This window comes from Lissotriton helveticus, chromosome 7, assembly GCF_964261635.1.
Source record: "Lissotriton helveticus chromosome 7, aLisHel1.1, whole genome shotgun sequence".
Lineage (NCBI taxonomy): Eukaryota > Metazoa > Chordata > Amphibia > Caudata > Salamandridae > Lissotriton > Lissotriton helveticus.
The window spans coordinates 1,019,031,698-1,019,054,259 of NC_136068.1; the positions used below are offsets into that span (position 1 = coordinate 1,019,031,698).

At 45.1% G+C, this 22,562-nt stretch overlaps 1 protein-coding gene across 1 annotated transcript in view; it reads right to left on the reverse strand.

The window, feature by feature from the left end:
* CLINT1 (clathrin interactor 1) overlaps positions 1-22,562 on the reverse strand; it is a 630,396-nt gene that overhangs the window by 431,256 nt on the left and 176,578 nt on the right. Inside the window, exon 4 of the mRNA XM_078653723.1 lies at positions 19,577-19,685. Within this exon, the coding sequence (XP_078509849.1) occupies positions 19,577-19,685 (109 nt within the window). The remainder of the gene's footprint in view (positions 1-19,576; positions 19,686-22,562) is intronic.

The following is a 22,562-nucleotide window of genomic DNA, read 5'->3' on the forward strand; positions in this document are numbered from 1 at the left end:
GTTGTTGTAACGACTTGCGTTGTAAAAACAGCATTGTAATGGCACGCGTGGTAAAAGCCCACATTGTAATGTCATACAACCATGCTGTACTGCATCACTGCACCCAGCCGCCCTAGTGCCGCTGGTTGTGACCTGTTGGTGTCGACTTGCACCTTACACCATACTCACCATAAGTCCAGGAGACTGGTCTCATAAGTCGCTGTACTCTACCTGTATGTCGTACTTGATTTTCGTTCCATAGGATAACATTGATTTCAGCTACTGAAAATTGCAATAAGTGTTGACTTTTTTAAATCTAAAAGTATTTCTCTTGCAAAACGTACTTACCTGATCATATTGATTCTGGTGCGATAGATAGATCGATATCTATATATCTATATATATATGAGGCAACCTCCGTCTCCTCGCGCATTCGCTCTGCCACGATCACGCCTGCGGACACAGACCAAGCTTCCTTGGATGCTGTTAAATTTTATTCAGCTGTCGCCATAACGTTTCGGCACAAAGCCTTGATCACATGACAGCGCAACAACATTCATAGTGATTATTTAAAGTGCACAGTGCTGCTTCATGATTGGTCAATCGTTTTTCATGAAAATGGGAGAAAGACTCTCGGGTATTTCATCAACCCTGATTAAAACATGAAATACATATACGCACTTATTTTCATAGTCGTACATGTTATAATTAATTTTTATATTTACATCAATGTGCAAATAGCAGGTTAAATCCTCATATTGTTTTGGCGTTACCACAATTAAAAAAATAATGGGTTAAATCCCCTAAGACTATCATTCCCTGATGCTCAATCAGCCTAATAACTCCTACTATCATGAAACAAAAAAATATATAAAAAAGTGTCCTTTAAAGTGCATTACTGTGCTGTATAAAACTATATTTAAATATCTATAACAGAGTAGGCCTGAGCCCAGAACCTTTATTTGTGTTGTTATACGTCTGCTATCCGCAGCCCCTTTAGCTCTGCATTAATAGTTCTCATTGTGTTTAAAAGTCTCGCAGCTATCCCTTATATAGATCATCTGGATAATGTACAATGTTTTCCTTGAAATATTTCATATACAGTGAACAAAGATGCCTGGGCTGTATCAAAACTAAATATTGCCAAATTTTGTACATTAAATACTTTTGTTATTGATTCATATTATTTTGTATTTTACTGTTATTTAGATGTTAAAATACTGGACATAAAATGCTATGCTATTGTCTCAATGGGCAGGGAGGTATAGTTTTGCCAAGTAAGAAATATATCCAACTGAGTTTATGTACCCTATATGTATGTATATCAGTATGGATTCGGGTTCAGGTATTTATTACACAAAATACAATAATATGTGTTTTTACTGTCAATTTCTTTTTGAAGTGATGTAAATACAATCACTTATTGATGGGCGAAGGAGTAGTTAGTATCTGTGTTAAAATCCAATAAATAAATAGATTTCCCTGTACATATTTACACATTAATTTGTATTAACTTAATATATATACACACTATGTACATTCCAATCCTTCCTCCTTTATCCCGATACCATACTAATATTGATGTTTGATACCATCTTCCTTAATGCAAGCATGTATACAGATCTTCAGTAAGGTTCAACCCCTCTGGCTGCCTGCTGTTGAATTTCAAAATGTAGTTGGTTTCTAATTTACGTAGCTTGGCCTCCCTATTGCCTCCCCTCCTGCTTGCCGTAATGGCATCCACCACATAATATGTGAGTTCCTTGTTGTTACTTTGGTGGTGTGTTTTAAAGTGGCGAGCCACTGGATAGGTGTTGTCCTGCGACGTGATTGCCCTGAGATGTTGCAAAATTCTTTTGTGTACGGGGAGCTTTGTGCTCCCCACATATCTGAGTTGGCATGGGCATTCAAGGACTCTACTGGCGGTCGCAGTAGGTAGTTATAGTTAGGACCTAGTTTCCATAGGAAATCCACAACATTCTATTTGGAATAACTTTGGCGCTGGTGGACGAATCTTCGCGAATTTCTCCAAGAAAATGGGCTGCTCCGCTCCTTCCCTGAAAGTTTGGGGGTGATTCGTCAAGCGGGGGCCGAGAAAAAAGGGGGGTCCCAAAAGGTGTTTTCCCCATGCAATTTTCCACAGGGACCTTTAGCCAGGGCTACAGCCCTAACGGCTGAACGGAATTACACTAAATTTGGCAGAGGTAGAGTTTGGTTCGCAGATTGTGCTTTTTGTTAAATTGTGGAAAAGTAAATTTTGCCATGTTCTGTGTCCCTACGAGTCCTCCATCATATGTTATGTGTGCATGATTAATATGCATATGTATTCACCATGTTCGATTAAAGACGCAATTATATTTGTGTCCACCTCTAGTATGCCAATTTCCAGTTCTCGTGAATACTACGAATATCAGGCCTATGTAAAGCTACGTTGCCACGTTTCTCAGCGTGCACGTTATTTCATTGTAAAGTTCCCGTTTCTAGGCCTCAAAAGGGCCTGGACACCAGATTCAGCTCCTGTCTTCTGAGCCTCGCTGAGGAGCGATACAGCCCCCACCTGTGTTCCTGACCCTTCACTTACTTCCTGCCTCGCAGTGCCCGGTTCAGCCTGGCTCTGCCTCTGAGTCTGCCAAGAATATGTTATGATTCCAGTTATCAGTTCAGTCCTCCTTCTCTGCATTCCTAAGCTACTGAACTGCATCAATAGTTACCGTCATAGTCTAGCCTTTACGTCTCCATGTTAGAGAAACACTGTATTAATGATCATTTCATACTCTTCATCACGCACTACATGTAGAATAATGCATGCTCCAGTCTTAGAGTCTGTTAGCCTTTACCCCGATAACTTTTGGATTCTATCAACATGTTCCCTAAACATCAGATACTAGATACTGCTTAGGTACATGTCGCCCTGACTCTCCAGACTTCAGTCTCTGCTCCTAGCACAGAGTTCGTAGCCCCAGCTTCTTCTAGTAACACGTCATTGCCAGTTTGCGCGCACCATTAGGTCAGAGGTCCCGGCTCCTTAGGTAGCCCCCTCCATGTTTCCGCCCCATTCATGACATTCTGTTACGTTTGCATCACATGTCTATGTATACGCCTCTGTTACACCTACTTTCACCCTTATCTTTCGCGACTGCTATTGACCACACCCACTGCTCCGCCTATCGTATGTATTGTAATGCAACTGTTTTAGTATATATGATCGTGTATTGTTATTAAATGTTACGCCAGTCCTTTCTCCAGAGCGCGCTCATCCCAGATCCTGCCCGGCAGCTGTCGGGGCCCCCCTGTCAGGCCCTGCCATCCTATTCCTGTGCAGGTTGTCCTGTTCCTGTCCTTTATGCTGTAATAAACCTGCAAACTCCTACTACCTCGAATCTTGACTCTTATTTATTGAGCTATCTGTTATTGCTATGCCTAGACAAAAATAGATCCGGTATTATTTATTTATATACCACAAAATGGTGTAAATCCGTTCAGTAGTTCCTGAGAAAATCAAAAGCACCGAGGCACAAGAAAACAGTAAAACAAACTTGAAAAATAAGGAAAAGGGTTAGGCTAGAAACATGTTGACCCTCTAGGCCTGCTCAGGGGGTCTCACATGGATGTTTAGGCACAATTTTTAATTTTTTATTTTTAATAAAGAAAACGTGTTGTACGCGTATTGTACTCGTACGCGGTAGAAAAGGGAAAAAAACGAAGTTAGTTTTATTCCTAATTAGCTCCAGGGGGTCCAACAGGAAGAAAAGAATGAAAAAAAAAAGTAATGTCTGGGACAGTGATGCTCCTGCTTCCTGCGTTTTATCAGATCAATAGACGATTTCCCATAACACAAAAGTTTATTGCAATAAATGTATAGAATTTTAACTTGAGCAAAATCAGGATGAATTTGTGTGCGTGGACTGTTTGCTGAAAATGCTGGTGCAGCAGTTGATGTGCTTGGTGCAGTAGCAGGTGGGTTGTCCTTCAACCTCTGTGTTGCAGCTCGAACACAGTTGTTGGGGTGTAAGTTCTTTACGTGTCGCTCCATATTTGGTGTGCTAAAGGAGTATTTTTGAGATGGATCACCCCTTGAAAGAGTTTGGAAAATTGTACAGGTTACTTTTGGAGCATTAACCTTTTGTTGCCCTTCTGGAAAAGTAAAAAACTGCCAAATTAGATCTTCTTTCCTCTTTTTGAGTTTCTTTAGGAATGAAATATTCTTCTGAAGAATGGCTGGAAGATGAGCCCATTGCTGTTGATATGGTAAACTTTGTTCTATTTGACAAGATTCTCAGAAGAGAGGTTTATTTTTAGAAAGTCAAAGTAGAATTTTTAAAATGGGACGGAATTTTCAACAGTTGTAATAGGAAGTGTTATGAACCAATGAAATTTCTTCTTTTAAAGTCACATTGCTTTGCGTACGGTTACGCTGTTCTTAGGTGTTCTTAGGATGCGAGTACGCATGACTTTTCAACGCGATTGGTGTAATTGCTTTTAAAAGTAATGTAGGATTATTGGAACTTAAGAAAAAGTTTTCATAATTATCCTACATAATGTGTTCTGTTAGTATGTTCAATAAATACATAAATATGTTTTTAAATAATTAAAAACATTTGCGTCTTTGCGTATGGGGCGCCTTACATGACGTCACACGGAAGCTTTGATGCGACGCGCAACGTGAAAGCGTATTCGTAGCGTGTGGTGAGAATGATTAGCAGTACAAACTATGGTGCGATCACTCTCTCACTGTCAAATCAGAGCACAGGGCCCGCTATGAGAATGGTTAGAAGTGGTCACTCATTGGAAATCCGTTTCAGCTGTGTGGCTTATCCACGGTATCATAACGTTACTTTTTAACCTGTTTAAGTTTGAGGTTTGCATATAATACTATGGTATAGGCAGATATGGATGTTTAGGCAGCGCTTATCTCCATTAAGCTTGGTTATTATCATTTACATATAGGTGTCTGAGGGAGGGAAAAGAAGTCTATGTGAATGGCGAGGATTGCTGAATAGCACCACATCACTCCTTAATTTGTAGACACATACAATTGCACGGCTCTTGTAATCAAGATGCGCCTAATTTGGTGTGAGTTTTGAAAGGCACTGCAACACCTGCTATCATACCAACGTTCAGTTAACTGGAAACGTGAGTTATTTAATTTGAAATAATGCAGATTGTTGTGCAATGCTACCAGGCATCGGTTACATGATTATGGTAACTGATCATGTGGTTTGCTAAAAAAAAGTTGTGTTTACTCCTCTGCATGGGACGCAGGATGTTTCCATCTGGCCGTCGATTCCGACCTTGAAAGCAGAGTCAACCAAGTGAGCCGTGTAAGAGCGCTATTGTCTCAAGAGGTCGCTCTTACATCTGCTAGAGAAACATTTGTCCTTCATGTAGTAAACACCCGCACAGAAGTGTATGATTTATTAAATACAGACGTGCCTTTGTATTTTGGGGAGTTAATTCAGAGTATAATTAATGCGTCCTTGACTACGGGGTTCTTACTTTTTTAAAGTTAGAAGCAGTGGTCTTGTGAGTTCTTTTCAAACTATAATTGGTGTCTTTTCGGCATTTTTTCATTCGATGTTTTCCAGCATATTTGGTGGGTTCCCCTTAATAGTCGCATTAGTTGCCGGTGTGCTTCTATTAATTTGTTTACTTAAATATGGATGCACATCCTCCAGCACCCGACAATATGTACCGGCTGTTGCTGCTGCGCCACCGAATGCTTAGTTATTACGGAGCGCTGCCTCTGGCTACATTGAGTGCAGTTTATGGATTATCATTTCGATTCTCCTTTTTTACATGCGTTCAGCCTGTCTTCCATTGCCTGAGCTGCGATTTTGACTGGGCCCTGGATTTGTGTCTCTGCAGTACGGTGTCTCCCAACGCGGATTATGACCAGCTGATGAGCCCCTTAGTGGTTCATGACTTGCTCTGTTCTTGCAGCAGGATTATGGCCTTAGCAGCGATACATGGAATAAGGGGACGTTGGAATGTTTTTGCAGCGGCGCATGACTTCTTGGCACACAGTTACATTGAAGATGACCCGAGTTTTCCTCCGATGGTGATAGAGGCTCCGGTCGTTGAGGAACATGTATGTTCATTCTCACTATTGAATTGGATGGTTGAAATGTTTTCAGATGAGAACAATGACTTCCTCTTGGAGGCTGCTGCTACATACTGTGCTTATACGCTGTTGGATTAAGACTCTTTGATTTTTCTACCTATTCTTTATTATTTAGTTACTGTTTTCTATCAAACAGCAAATCATTTTTTATGCAGATTTGAACTTGACTCTGCTTTTCAGGCTTGGACTCTGCGTTCCTAGTTCGCCCATGTTTATATCACGTGGTTCGATCGAGGGAGGGTGTCGTGGGCTGAGTCTTGCACACACACCGTGTTAAGTTAGCATGGGTTCATTAGAAACTTAAACGCCATTTTTCCTTTCCTGCTCTGCTTTGCACACGACACACAATTTTGATATTGTTTAGAGAAGGCTGAGTATTTTGTTTCACATGAAAATAATTTGTCATGCTACATTTCTAGACTGCCTCGCTAGTTTAGTGTGTATAGTGAGAGCATGGAACATCAAGGTTATCTTGGATACTGTGTCTGTTATTTGGAATGATCGTCGCACGTTCGACCTAAAACACATATGCAGGTGTGGCCACGTCTGATACTGGCGCGTTTAATAATGCATTGTGGAGGCATAATTAGACACAGTTGGAGAACATTGGTATCCTGACAGTTTGTGCAGAACTCAATGTGATCCACTACTGCTGAGTACCAGAGGTATGGGACCGTCCATGTAATCCAATGAAACCTTCTGTAGTTATAAACTAACCTGGTAAGTAGGGAGGGTGAAATGTAGGTATATTTTAAACCTGTTTTCCGTTAGCAATATAAGATGGCAGCCTTGTTTCTGATAATATGTTTGGTTGTATTATCTAAGGTACTGTGCATGAGATTACGGCGTTAGAAATAAACATTTCAAACTTGCATGTGTTGAATATGCTACTTACCAGTATGCATCTGTTCTTGGCATGTAGGGCTGCTAACATTCATATCTGTTGCATTAGATCGCCGCCTAGTGTTGGGTCCGGATGATCGCACATTGTTGTCCTGGAAGAGTCTTCGAAGTATCCTGAGATAGGTGGCTCCTCCCCTGGACTACAGTGCGCATGGGCATCGGCTCCATCCCCAGATTGTTTTTAGCCATTGTGGCAGAGATGGAGTGTAAAGTGTAAAGGATGTCCATGCTAATGATTGAATGCAAGAGTATGTCTGCAGCTGCGACAGGCACCGGGGAGGAGGGTGGGCGATATGAATGTTAGCAGCCCTACATGCCAAGAACAGATGCATACTGGTAAGTAGCATATTCAGTTCGAGGCATGTGGGCTGCTAAATTCATATCTGTTGCATTGAATACATAGCAGTCCCTCCATTAGCGGCGGTTGCCCGTGCCAGCTGCAGAAACCTGAAAAAGTGTCTTGAGAACAGCCTGCCCAACAGCTGCCTGCTGTTTGGAATGCACATCAACACAGTAGTGTTTTGTAAAGGTATGTGGTGTAACCCATGTGGCTGCTCTACAAATGTCCTCTAAAGGAATGTTCCCCAGGAAAGCCATGGATGCCCCCAATTTGCGTGTGGAGTGTGCCCTTGGGGGTATTGTTAAGGTGCGTTTAGCCTTTTGATAGCAGATTTGGATGCACTTAACAATCCATCTGGCTATTCCTGCTTTGGAAATAGGGTTGCCCTTGTGCTGTGGCGAGAAGGCAACAAAAAGTTGTTTTGTTTTTCTAAAGGGTTGTGTCCTGTCAATATAGTACATCAACGCCCTTCTAACATCTAAAGTATGGAGCATTCTTTCCGCCACCGTTTGTGGGTTTTGGAAGAATGCAGGCAAGTCAATAGTTTGGTTGAGATGAAACTGTGACACCACCTTCGGAAGGAATTTAGGGTTAGTACGTAGTACCACCCTATTTGGATGAATTTGTATGAATGGCTCTTGTATTGTGAGCGCTTGCAGCTCACTAACACGTCTCAGTGACGTAATAGCAATAAGGAAAGCCACTTTCCATGTTAGGAACTGGAGTTCACACGAGTGTAGTGGCTCAAAAGGTGGTCCCATCAGCCTGGTGAGGACCACATTGAGGTTCCACACCGGAGCTGGCGGTGTCCTTGGGGGAATGACTCGTTTCAGACCTTCTAGGAAAGCCTTAATGGCAGGCACTCTGAAGACAGAGAGATGTTGCCGGTTCTGAAGGTAAGCTGCTATGGCGGATAGATGTATCCGAATCGAAGTGTAGGCTAGATTGCACTTGTAAAGATGTAACAGATCGCAAATGATGTTAGGGATAGATGCATCTAGCGGGTTTATGTTATTGGCTGTACAGTGAAGAACAAAACGCTTCCATTTAGCAGCATAGCATGCTCTGGTAGTCGGCTTCCTTGCCTCCTTGATGATGTCCATGCATTCTGGAGGTAGGTGAAGGTAGCCAAACTCTAGGACTTCAGGAGCCAGATCGCCAGGTTGAGCTGTTGCGGATCTGGATGCTGAATGTCTCCATGGTTCTGCGTCAAAAGCCTGGGCGTTAGACGCAGCCTTTGATGCGGCACCACCGAGAGCTCCAGAAACGTGGTGTACCATGCTTGGCGTGCCCACGTTGGAGCAACTAGGATGAGTGTCATCGAGTGCTGCTTTAGTTTTCTCGCCACCAGCGGTATCAGAGGGGCTGGTGGAAAAGCGTACGCAAATTTGCCTGACCAGTTCATCCATATCGCATTCCCCTGCGATTGTGGGTGAGGGAACCTGGCGGCAAAGTGTTGGCATTTTGCGTTTTCGTTTGTGGCAAACAGGTCCATCTCCGGATGACCCCACTGCTGGAAGTACGGGCGGAGTACTGATGGGTGTAACTCCCACTCGTGAATTTGATGGCTGTATCTGCTGAGCAGATCCGCCATCTGATTGTCCTTGCCCGGGAGGTGTTCTGCCATGAGGAAAATGTTCCTCTGAATGGCCCACTTCCACATGCTCTGAGCCAGATGAGACAGCTGTTGCGAGTGGGTGCCTCCCTGCTTTTGAATGTAGTACATCGCTGTCATGTTGTCCGTCCGGACCAACACTACCTTGTTGCACAGATATACATTGAAGGACTTGAGCGCCATGAAGATTGCCATCAGTTCCAGATAGTTGATGTGCATCTTCTGTTGCTGCGTCGTCCATAGTCCCTGCACTGTGTAAGTGAGCAGATGAGCTCCCCATCCCTGGAGAGATGCGTCCGTCGTCAGGGTAATCTGTGGCACTGGCTCTTGGAACAGTCGGCCCTTGCAAAGGTTGTGTGGAGTCCACCAATGCAGAGAGTTGAACGCCCGACTGGTAACCAACACTAGGTCTGTCAATTGTCCCTGAGCCTGTGTCCACTGGTTTGCTAAGCACTCCTGGAGCGGACGCATATGTAACCGTGCGTGAGGGACTATGAAGATGCAGGAGGCCATCATGCCAATCAACTGCATGAACACTCTCGCTGGAAGCGAGTGTTGTGGTCTGAACCTTTGGATCAGAGATTGCATGCTGTCTATCCTGACCTGGTTTGGCTGAGCCATAGCCGTCAGGGTATTGGTCGTCGCGCCCAGAAACTGCCGGACATGTGCTGGCTGAAGGTGCGACTTCGGGTAGTTCAGCGAGAAGCCCAGATTGTGAAGGAGGTGAATGGTAGTTGACATGTCCGCGGCGCACTGTTGTTCCGACTTGGCTTGAACGAGCCAGTCGTCTAGGTAGGGGTAGACATGGATATTCTGCCTCCTGAGGTGCGCCGCCACCGTCGCCAGACACTTGGTAAACACTCTTGGGGCGGTGGTCACTCCGAAGGGTAGGACTTTGAACTGATAATGCCTGCCTTGGATAGTGAACCTGAGGTATTTTCTGTGGGATGGGTGTAGTGGTATGTGGAAATAAGCATCCTTGAGGTCTAAGGTTGCTAAGAAGTCCCCTTGGTTTAACAAGGGAAGAATCTGTTGCAGTGTAAGCATATGGAAATGTTCTGACAGTATATACAGGTTGAGGGGACGCAGATCCAGAATGGGTCTGAGAGATCCGTCCTTCTTTGGAATAAGGAAGTACAGGGAATATACCCCTGTGCCTTCCTCCTCCACTGGCACGAGCTCGATTGCGCCTTTTTGCAGCATCACCACTACCTTCTGCTGCAATAAGTGCAAGTGCTCTGCGGACATAGGCCGCTGCCTTGGTGGAATATTGGGTGGAGTGGACTTTAACTCTAGACAATAACCGTACTGGACAAGTTTTCGTACCCACCTGTCTGTGGTGATGTTTGTCCAGAGCGGCAGGAACTGCTGTAGTCTCCCCCCGACAGTTGTTAAATGGTCGGGGGGCAGTGACAGAGAGTCACTGTTTGTTTGGGGCAGAGGAACGGGAGTTGTTGTTTCCTCTGCCACGTCCTTTGGTGCTGTTTCCTCGATAACCCCCTTTATTCTGCTTTGGGTAGGAGGACTGTGCTCCACCTCTAGTGAACTGTGATTGTTGACCCATCTGTCCTCTGGTGACTCCACGTGCACCTGAGCGACGAAAAGTGTTGCCCCGGAATTGTTGTGATTGAAGGGCCCCCATAGACTTCGCTGTTTCGTTGTCTTTCTTAATCTTTTCGAGGGTGGTGTCAACATCAGGACCAAACAGTCTATCAGGATTGACGGGTTGATTGAGTATGGTCGTTTGAATGTCCGGTTTAAACCCTGATATGCGTAGCCACGCTTGTCGTCTCAGCATGACGCTAGTGTTAATAGCTCTAGCAGCTGTGTCAGCGGCATCAAGTGCACACTTTATGGCTGCGTTGGAGATGAGTTTGCCCTCCTCTATAAGCAGTTTGGTAGCCTCTCGAAACTGCGAAGGCAGGAGTTCTAAAACTTGCTGTAGGGTGTCGTAATGCGCCCTATCATAACGTGCCAACAGTGCTTGTGTAGTCGCAATCCGCCAGAAATTTGCGGCTTGCGCAGCTACCCTTTTGCCCCCTGCCTCAAGCACTTTAGACTCCTTGTCTGGGGGAGGAGCTTCACCCGTCGTCTGGGAGTTTGCCCGTTTGCGGGCATTCGCGACCACAAGAGAGTCTAGTGGCAACTGTCCCCGAATGTATGCAGGGTCTGCAGGTGCTGGTCTGTATTTCTTTTCGATGCGTGGATTGACCACCCTCGCCCTGGTAGGCTCTTTAAAGATGTCCGCAGCATGCTTAAGGACACCTTTGAGCATAGGCAGTGTCTTTACTGTCTTTTCGGAGACTGAAAAAGTGTCAAACAGAAAATCTTCCTCCACTGGGTCAGCATGCATGTCCACATCATGATTAGCAGCTGCCCGTTCAATGAGTGCATGAAAACCTGCAGAGTCTTCTGTTGGGGATGCACGTGCACTGAAAGGCTGTGGGTCCTGCCCCACAATCTGTATCCCTTGGTTGCCTATGTCGTCATAGGAATCCTGCTGTGCATCGGGTTCATTGATGGGGAAAGTATACTGGTCATCTTGTCCATAGTCCTCTCCCTCAGAGTGTTCGGGGGAAGGTGTCGGACTCCTTCTAGGAGGAGGCTGGATAGGTTCAATCAGGACTGGAGCGTCTTGTGCAAGCCTCTTCTTCTTCAGTGGGATAACATAAGAGTCCACTGGGTGGGAAGTGATCTTCCTCTTGTAAAGGGTCAACTTGCCCGTGTGTGCGTCGATAAAACGCTCCGAATCGTCTCTGGAGTCGAGTTGTCGACCCGATACTCCAGCAGACGTGGACGAGTCCGATGTCTTTGGCGCCGTCTTTGGCGCAAAGGCCTTTGGTGCCTCCTTTGGCGGCAGAAGGAAGAGAAGTTTGCTAGCAGGCTTCGCCGGCATGTCCATCGGCTTCTGTTGCGACGGCGCCGGAGCCGACGTCGTAGAGGCCTTATCCCGAATTCTCTGGAATGAAGCGGCGATAAGGGATGCTTCACCCACGGCGTCACTTGGCGCCGACGAGGAGGTCTTCACCTTGCCTTCGGAACCGACGTCTTGTGGTCCCTTCGGAGTCTTAGACGTCGATGCTGCAGCCGTAGACACCGAGTCCTTGGACCGATGTGTTGAGCTTCCGCTCTTTGATCCTTGGGATCGCACAGGCTCCGTGTCAACCACGCGTCCGACTAGCGACGTCTCAGTCGGCACCGGAGTCTTGTCGCTGGCTTTGGCGGACTTTGACGGCGTCGTCCCGGTCGACCCGTGCCGGACGACCTTCTTAGAGGATGCCTCCTCCGTTGACGACTTCGGCACTGTCGAATCGACAGTTTTCTTCAACTTCTGTGGACCGGAGGCCGACGGAGTCGATGAGGTAGCAGGCTTAGGTGTTTTCGGTGGAACGACCGCCATCTTAGATGCACTCGAATCCGTTAGTTTCGGTTTCGTTTTCTTGTCGGCCATTTTAGGTGTAGTCGATACCGTTGGTTTCGGTTTTGATACGGGCTGCGTAGCAAGTATGTCCGTGGCCGGGCCTGAAGGCGGGGCCGTGGCTTGCGGTACGGGGTGTTGGGTAAGGCCGAGTGGCGATCCCGTGACCCGAGCCTGATCCGCGTAACCTTCGGGGCATAGCTCATCCCCTGAGCTATCTTCCGCGGCCCCATAAACTTCTTCGACGTCCCCTACCTCGTCGACGTATTCAAGGCCTTGATCCACGACTCCGTCGTCGTCTTCCGGATCCGCCTCGACCTCCGTCGCGGGCGGCGAGATTTCAAGATGATGGCTTAGGCCCTCTTCTTCCAGTTCGCCGAAGATGTTCTCTGGAGCCGGGGCCGCTTGTCTGGCCTCTAGGCGCACCGCGCGCCGAAGCTTGAGCGTCTTCTTTTACCTGAATCTGGAGCAGGCCTTGCAGTTGTCCTCGTTATGGTCTGGCGAAAGGCATTTGTTACAGACTGGGTGCACGTCGATATGTGGGTATTTGGACCCACAGACGGGACAGTATTTAAACGGGCTCCGCTCCATGCTGAAAAGTTTTGGTCGTGTTGCGATGAGAAGGCCTCGATGTCCGAAGAGTGATACGACTCCGCAGATTCCGACTCAAAGAGACGGAAGAATTCGAGACCGTACGCAAACAATACCGACGTAATGAAACTAAGGCCTTTTGGCCGTAAAAAAGCTAGTTTTCTCGGTTCCGACAGAGAGACGTCGAGACCGCATCCGAACCCAATGGCGGAAAAAAACAATCTGGGGATGGAGCCGATGCCCATGCGCACTGTAGTCCAGGGGAGGAGCCACCTATCTCAGGATACTTCGAAGACTCTTCCAGGACAACAATGTGCGATCATCCGGACCCAACACTAGGCGGCGATCTAATGCAACAGATATGAATTTAGCAGCCCACATGCCTCGAACCTTTATTTACTCCTTGTTTTGGACTGGTGTAAGATTATAACGAAAGAGTGGTCTTTTTATCTACCTTACTTGAGGTAATCTAAGTTGCATGTTCTGGGTTGACTAGTCATTGGTGTTTTTGCTATAGGACGAAGAACCAATGAGTCACTGATTGCTAGTCTGGTAGGGGGTTTGGGTACTAAGGTGGGTTTTGGTACACTGTATTTCACTGAGGTCCTAAGTCTTTATGCACAGTTCTGTGTAGGAGCAGAATTCCTGCAACAGTAGTTACAACAAAAAGGCTCGATAAAGGGCCTTGAGTTTGAATCAGAATATGAAATTGAAGAATAATTGATAATCCCAGCCAAGAAAAGGAGCAAGTGAGCAAATTTACAATGTCTTTGGCTGGGGTACTTGTTACAATAAAAATGTTCGATAAAGGCCTGCACTTTGAATAGGTATATGAAATAGAAGAATAGTTGATAAATCACAGCTAATGTATGCAGCAAGTAGTTGTGTGGATGATGTGTTGATTTAGCGGAAAATGAATAAGGTGAAAAATAAGAGAGGCTGCAGAGAAGCAAACTTTCCATTTCTTTGTATGGGAAGTGGGTGTTTAGTTTACTAGTGTATGTATGTATATATATATATATATATATATATACTGCTGTGCCGTGTCTTTATCTGCGAAGATCGTGGAGAGAAGAAGCTGATGTCATATATATATATATATATATATATACACACTGAAAAAAAACGTAGGTTTTAGGTATCTTACAGTTAGGAATTAGTATTTAAAAACCTTGCAAATTCACTGAAAAAACCATAGGTTTTAGCCTCGTTAAAGTTAGGAATTAACATTTAAAAAACCTTAGAAATTCACTGAAAAAACCATAGGTTTCACACATGTTATAGTTAGCTGGGCATTTCACTCATACAAAACCTTTGAAATTCCCCCGTTATAGTTAGTTCAGCTAACGATAACACGCGTGCCCGCAATGCACTGCTGATGACGTCACATATCACATCACTCATGACATGGTCAATGACATCACTCATGACATCACTGATGACATCTCAAATGACATCACTTATGACATCATCCTTGTGAAAGAGTGGCAGACCTCCTCTCACCCTAATATAACCTTTGATACACACATTCAAAAATAGAAACTATAATTTTTTTTTTATGGAGATACCAATACCAGTTACACATATACTCACTCACCAACAGTTCTATATAGTCACTCATACATGTACTCACTCATCATATGTAGTCATACACCTATACATCCTGTTACACACCGATACTCATCCATAGAGTTACTCACACACCTACTCACACATGCAAATAAACTATCAAACATCCATTTATTTACATATACAGCTATACACACACCACTACACTTACTTTTACAGAAACGTACACATACTTACTCTCTTAAACAATCAGTTATAGAAACCCATACTTATTTATACAGGAACTTTTCCAATCTGTCACTGTCATATATCCTTACTTATATACATCAATACTCACATATACTAGTTTAAAACATATGTACTTACTCATAAAGACACTATTGAGGCAGTCATTCACTCACTAACACACCCATACACACATTCATCCACCCGTACAGTCCTGCACACATGCTGTCTTCAAAACATATACAAACGGTGAGTCAGTCATTCATGCATCTGTGCCCCAAGTAATACCCGCCACCAAACCATAGACACTCATTCTGATAATCAAAAAAAAACTATTAACCCATAGAGACACTCGTGTAGCTACTCACCAACCCATGCAGCCACTAATACACAAAGTGAGACACTGATACAGATATTTACATATTTAAACATTACACGCTAATACATGTATTCACTAAGATACACTTAAGTCAGTTATACAATGAAATTTACCACAAAAAAAAAATCGATTTATACACTTATTTCCCCATTTATTCTTCCATCCACCTTTAGATATACAAGACACGCATTCGCTGGATGATGTCAACAGTGATGTCATCAGTGATGTCATTTGAGATGTCATCAGTGATGTCATGAGAGATGTCATGAGAGATGTCACTTGTAGGAAGGTAGATACCTGACTATGGTTACCCCAGATTTTCTGCCTTGTGTTTAGCTGGTTTTCGACTTAGTTGGCCTGGAATCCTGCTAATCAGGGCCCCAGGCTATCCGCTCTCTCTATAAAATGGACTCCATGTACCCTAGGTACATAACTAATTGGATATTGGGTCACTCTTATGAGTCCCTGTACAGTGTACCATAGGTACCCAGGGCATAGGTGCACCCAAGGCCCACCAGGGGCTGCAGCATATCTTTTGCCACCCCTGGCTGGCCATCCAAACTGACAACTGGCTGATCAATCAGCTGGGGCAAGGTTGTGTAATCACCCTTTGCTTAGATATAGTATTCCTATGTCTAACCTTATATCTAGACATATATACACCTATAAGTCACTCCTATGACAGGCCTTAATCTTGAAGGCAGAGTGCTTGGTTTTATGTGAGATGGTGCTCTAGCATGAGCTGAGCCTGTCTGCAGCTTTCGGAATCATGTCCTTATAGCTGTTCTAGGATATTGCCATACCATATACTCTTAAGTGCATTATGAACCTCGCGGTCAGTTGCTAACTTTGGTTTGGCTCTATCAAAACATGTTGTGTAAGGTGTCATATGCTTTGGAATACGACTGGGGTAGCATTCCACCCTTCTAGAGGGAGAAGACATGTTACTTCCATTAATCCCGGTTAAAGTTAACCAGAGCCTCAGCATCACAAAATGGATGCTGCTGCCACAGACACAAGTCTGACCTCCTGCTGCTGGGAGTCCTTCCAGGGAGGGAGGCTTGGACAATAGGTTTCCCGTCACAGGGAGGTGCTAGCACCACGCCAGACAGGCTATAGTCTATTGGGACAGGGAGGGCTGAATTAAATATGAGACTGCCTGGGGCACACAAGGTGTCCCATGCATAGTCCAGTTCGAACCGGTGCTGGGGCACTCCAGCCCCAGCTCGGGCACGAAACTGGACAAAGGGAAAAGGGTGTAACCACCCCCTTTCTGGGTCCCACCCATAGGAGGGACCAAGCACGTAATCCAGCCCCTAGATTTGGTATATAGGTAGGAGATGAGTCCCAAGACTTTAGATTATCCTGACTGAAACTCTGATACGAAACTCTGGACCTTCGACATCCTACTCGACGTAGAAGACTGAAGAATCTCCCTTGTGGTTCAGGAGTGACCACCCTGTGCAAGCAGGCACCATCAAGCGCTCAACGGTTTGCTTTGTGGTTGCTCCCGCCAGAGCCCGAACACAGAGCCTGACAAGACCCGGACTTCCAGACTTCCTTCAGCCCGATCCACAGCCACAGCAAAGCTGAGACCCGTGGAGGCGACGCGAGACGTAGGACCGGCCATCTTGGAAAGCCAGCGAAACGCTTTCCGTGCAGCTTCTGAGGCACCCTCGAAGTTGTGCATTGGGGATTGAGAAGCCCCAGCCCTGAGCATCGACTGCACCAAAGATCACCTCTCCACACTCACGAGTGCTGCGTGGGGCCCTTTTGCATTTTCCTGCTCGACGCGTCTGTCCGGTCTGTGACGACGAAACCCGAAATCTACACCGCTGGTCTGGTTGCTCCAGACTGACCCTTGCTTCCCTGCAAAGGAGAAGCCCCTCAGTCCTTGCTGGCCTGAGTAAGAAGCCCTCTTCGAATCCTGCGTGGCTTGCCTTTGCCAAGGCTTGTTGACTCCAATCTGGAAGCCGACACCGCCGACAGCGAGAGCCTTCGTTGGACAGTCCGTGCCCAACTCCTGGTCGTCGTCGACACCTCCTGGTCCACGTGGCAGCAGAGACAAGCTTCACGACATCACCTGATTGCTCCCCGACATCGCCTGGTTCCTTCCTGGTTCCATCCTGGTCACTGGCTAGTCACCCAGACTCTGTCCCCTCTGCTTTCAGGTACTCTTCATCCTCGATCCGCCCTTGGATCCAACCGGACTCTTCTCTCCTGGTCGCCTGCAGCATCTTTTCTCCAAGGCTCCATAGAACTTCACGACGAAACCAGACACACTTTGGGACCTATGCACCCGCTTCCTGTGGGTGAGGTAACACGAGTACTGCGGTGCTCCTGTGAAGATTAACTCTCCTAGTGTCCTAGTTTCAAGTGGTTAGTTCCTAGTCCAGTCGGAAGACTCCTAAATCTTTAACTTTCTAACTTTACGCACCCATTGACTTCTATGTGTGCACGCGTGTCCATTTAGACTCTGCACCCGCATCCTGTGGGCCTCCTGCTTCCTAACTACTGTTAGTCCAGTGTAGTCCCAGCGATTCCCAAGGCCCTAGGCCTTTCCATTGTTCGTGATGTGGTTCTTATACCACTATTTTAGTATATGGTTTAGCGGGCCACCAGGGCCTATCCATATTGTGCAACTTATTGTATGTTATATTGAGTTACTTGTTATGCGCTTGTGCCTCTGCCCTCATAAAGAGTTCAGAGGATTGATTTAGAAATAAATACATATATATTTTGAATATATAGCCTGTGTGGTGTCCTTTCATTTGGTATTAAAAGGTTTGCATTTGGTAAAACAGCTGGCTTCACATGCCCTCTTGAGTTTAGCCTAAGACTGCTTTTGTCCATGCTACCCCTAGGATAGCTGGTCTATAAGGTTGACTTTACAACCATCACCATAAGGGTTGTTTGGACTGGTGCAAGGTGCTCACTAGAATAGTGAACATCACATATCAGGCCAACTTCTCACATCACTGACCATGTCATGAGTGAAGTAATATGTGACGTCAGCAGTGCATTGCGGGAGTTATAGTTAGCTGAACTAACTAGAACGGGGGAATTTCAAAGGTTTTGTATGAGTGAAATGCCCAGCTAACTATAACATGTGTGAAACCTATGGTTTTTTCAGTGAATTTCTAAGATTTTTTTAATGCTAATTCCCAACTATAACGTGCCTGAAACCTATGGGTTTTTCAGTGAATTTCAAAGGTTTTTTAAATGCTAATTCCTAACTATAACATGTGTGAAACTTATGGTTTTTTCAGTGAATATATATAACAGAAAACGTTCCCTATTAGGCTCTTTGTGGTACTTGCCCTGCAGAAGGCACTCCCTGTATATCCCAGAACATTAATAGTATCCCTAGGGACGCTGTGCAATACCGTTAAGGTTAAAAAAAATCTAAAAAAAAAATCTTAGCACAGTTGTCAAAAAAGGCCATTTACACTCAAACACTTTCTGATAATTTCACACTAAGGACCATTTTGCTATTTGCAGCATCCATAAACCCTCTGTTCATACAATTAAGTACATTAATGCCAAGGACCTGCCAGCCTATCCAAACCCGCTGCCGCCTCCTTGTTAGGAGATCACTTTCGCACACTAAGGAAGGCACACATTTACCCAAATTAACACATTTTATTAAAAGAAGCCCTGCATCGTCAGCACCCAGCCTTACTTTATGAAAGTGCTAATTACAAGGATTAAGACTCTTGCAGCAAAACCGAATTTAAATAACATCATGGAAAAAGCAGCGAAAAGCCTAATGAAATGCACCTTAAATGTGGCCAGGCTACATTCTGCCTGCACTCTTGTGTGGTTCTGCGTCCGTATTGAGCACAGTGGCCTGGCTTCAGACACAGACTGAGGCCCTAACAAGCACACTGGAGCAGGGCCGGATGTCTACTACATATCTGCAGTATGCGCTCAGACAGGTATATGCAGACAGCACAAGAGCATGCACACATACAGCTACTATCATGCCATGTTCTGCTCAACCACATTCAGCACCACCAGGCCCATATAGACTGCCTCGACAGGTCGCACACAAAAGACTTCCTCATTCACACACTCATCAGCCAGGATCCAGTGCAGACAGGGCTCTGTGAGCGTCTCGAATGCGACGCGCGTTTAGGAGTTGGAGATTCCTGTATAATTAAAGGCCTCCACTCGGTGTCCCCAGGAGGCCCAGAGCTGTGCATATTTTAATAGAAAGCCTGGGCTGGAGCGGCGTGGGCTCCGTTTGCCACGAGCTCGGAAAGTTCTTGACTGTGCTAATTAATACTCTGGGGCACACTGCCTGGCATCTTCAAGGCTCTCGTGGAGCAGCCGTTTCCTAACACGAACATCCAGACTCCTGGGGCTCGTATCGGTGACTGACAACCCCAGGCTACGCAGCCAGCTCCCATTGGCGGAAAGGAACTCATGCTCACCTACAAAGTGGTAGTTTTCCAAAGAGCGCAAGTCGTAGATGTGCTCCCGGGCGCTGGTCACCACACGCTCGGAGCCGTTCCTGATGAGGTAAGCCAGAAGCAGCAGAGACTGGAAGAGAAGAGGGCGTGGGGAGAGAGCATGAGAAGCAGTACACAACAGCAGGAGGTCTGAACAAACAGCATTAACAACAGCGCCGAGAGGCGCTCATTGGCACATACCACCCCCACATAAAGCTGTTCCGTCCGGCACTCATTCTTTCAGGCTATGCTTCAAGGGAGATTGGCTACAGTCATAGGGGACACTGGTCGCACTACGGCTTGGTTCAGGTGCAGGAAAGCACAACCGAATGGCAAACTACGCCCCCGCCACCCCGTCAATATGAGATTTTACTTTAAAAAACCACAAAAGAATAGACCGCCACTGCAATATTTCATTCTTCCTTAGAAATCTCTCCTTGCGGATCCTTTTGTGGAAAACCTTTTTTTTCCCTACGCTTCCTTATTTTCTGCCAGCATGCTGCCTCTCATGAGAAATAATCCTAAAACACAGTGGGCAGCTCTGCTCGTAACACATTGTTCAATCGCACCGAGGGCGAGACAGCTCGTGACAATTCCGCCTTATTTCCGCCCTGTCCCTTCACAAGTATGTTACAAACAAAACAGATATGCCTTTTACAGAGGCAGTTGTTGAAGTAATACTCCAAAGCGGCTGGAGTGTTGGGGTCAGAGCACTAGGCTGCTAACTGCTGAAGCCAAACAACGGGTGGTGGTGTAGGGGAAAGACTCCTCCCCAGCCCGATGACAACCAACTCTAGGAAGGCTTCAGAACTCCAGCGCCGCGTGAGCTTGGGCATGAAATATTCATGGACACTAGGCCCCAGGGAGAACAATTAGAGCCCAGATAGTAGGCACTTTCTTCCCTCCGAGTCGGTTCCTGGCGTTCAAGCAGCAGACCCGCTGAATGCATTAAACATTCAACTCAACAAGGGGGTCTGCCGTTCCACAAACACGTACCATCCTGTGGGTAAGTTTAATAAAGTAGCAACAATCCACACTCCTAGTGAAGACGGCCGATCAGTTCTACAACAACAACCTTTTTCAATACTGACGGCAGCAAGTTCGAGCTACTTTTTTCCAAGGTAAGGTACATATTTGGTGCTTTTAAATAATACAAATGTGCAAAAGAACACGGATTCAGTGTTTATACGACAGCAGCACGAGCAGCTACCCCTTTACCTAAAGACCAGCTCAAAGGAAGCAGGATAACATCTTTCCGGAGGAAAGTTATATTTTATTGCACACAGATTACGCTTACATGTACTGAAAATATACAAACGAAAAGAAAGAAAATGAGAAACCCTACTTAAAGAAAAAACAATTTCAGTCGCATTAAAATAAAATATTTTTTTTCAAACAAACTAAAATAAGCCCACAGCTTAGGCTTTTCACCCCTGAGAAGAACGTTTTACATACATCTGCCCGTGTACTAGTTGTCCAACTATCAAAATCTACCACAGAGACTATCTCAAGAATGAGAAATTCAACGGTGACCACCCTAAACTGAACACAGGTGGAAGTGCTGAGAATAAAATAAGACTATCTCAGACTCTCATTCAGCCTTTCTCCATTTCACCTGCTTAGCTAACAAGTTTAAACGTGACAACTACATCCCTCAACTCATTTTCTATCTCATCCTCGAGTTTATCATCAAGTGTGCTATTTATAATTAGGAACTTCCATTCTCTCGCTACCTAGAAGCATTTTTCAAAGCCAACAGTTAAATTAGTTCACAAATGCGGAGCAGTGTCATGATTTTTGTTTTAGGCGGAGCACGGTTTGTGACCCGAAATTGGCTGTTGCCTCATTCTAGCACAAAAAAATAAATTTTCTGGATGCAAGAAATCCACATAACCTAAGACACTGCAAGTCATGTGAGTTTCAGAGATAGTGGAGAATGACTCGTACCACCCTGGATCAAATAACATTCCTAATGATTTTTGGGTGGATTTCTGCACCTGCGCTAGGCCTCTCAACTAGAAGCTTCAATGTTTGCCAAATTACAGTGAATGTTGACACGTCTTGTCTCTGCTCTTTGAAGTATATGAAGAATGACAAAGCATACAAGTTTAAACCAGCTTTGCAACCTGGCACAGTATTGGATGATTACCTTTAACAGTGAACACAATCCACCTTTTGACCCGTAACATGTCCATCAAACAGCGACTAGTTTTATTAAGTTCATATTTGCCCACTATTTTGATCAACCTCTACCATAAACCAGAATGATTAAATCTTTAAGATTTACATTCTATCAATTTCCATCAAATGCAGAGAGATGGGCCCCACAATCCAAAGGGACGGAGCTCCGTAATAGACTTTCCAGTTGTAAATAATTCCCTTTGAACCACTAACGTTCAATCAAACGGATAAAACATCCAGTCACCACACATTCATAATCCCAGTCTTGAATGTCGCATTCGACTCATTCAAGACTGGGGTAGGAATGTGTGGTGATTGGATGTTTGTATATCTGTTTGATTGAAAGTTGGTGGTTCCCAAAGTGAGCTATTTACTGCTGGAAAGATATACATTTAATACACGAACTAGGAATATGAAGATTATTCAGAGAGAAGGGGTGGATAGTGAATCACCCATTTAAGTTATGAGCGGGAGCAGAGGACAATCAAATAACATAGCTGGCTGAAAACTTATCCCTGAGCAAAAAAATTACTGATTTCCAACAGAGCTTCTCAAATGGGGTAATTTTCTTCTTCAGCAATAAATCTTGCAAAGATCAACATGTTTGGATGAACATACCAATAAATATCAGGAAAAAGGGTTCACCTTAATGAAATAAATTGTGAAGCGCACTTATTCCACTAGAGTTTTGGTACTTAAATCCAGACAGTAACGGCAGGTGAATGGGTGGCAGTTCTTCGTAGTGGCAACTGAGTAAATGACCTGGAGAGTTGCAGTGCTGCTGTTG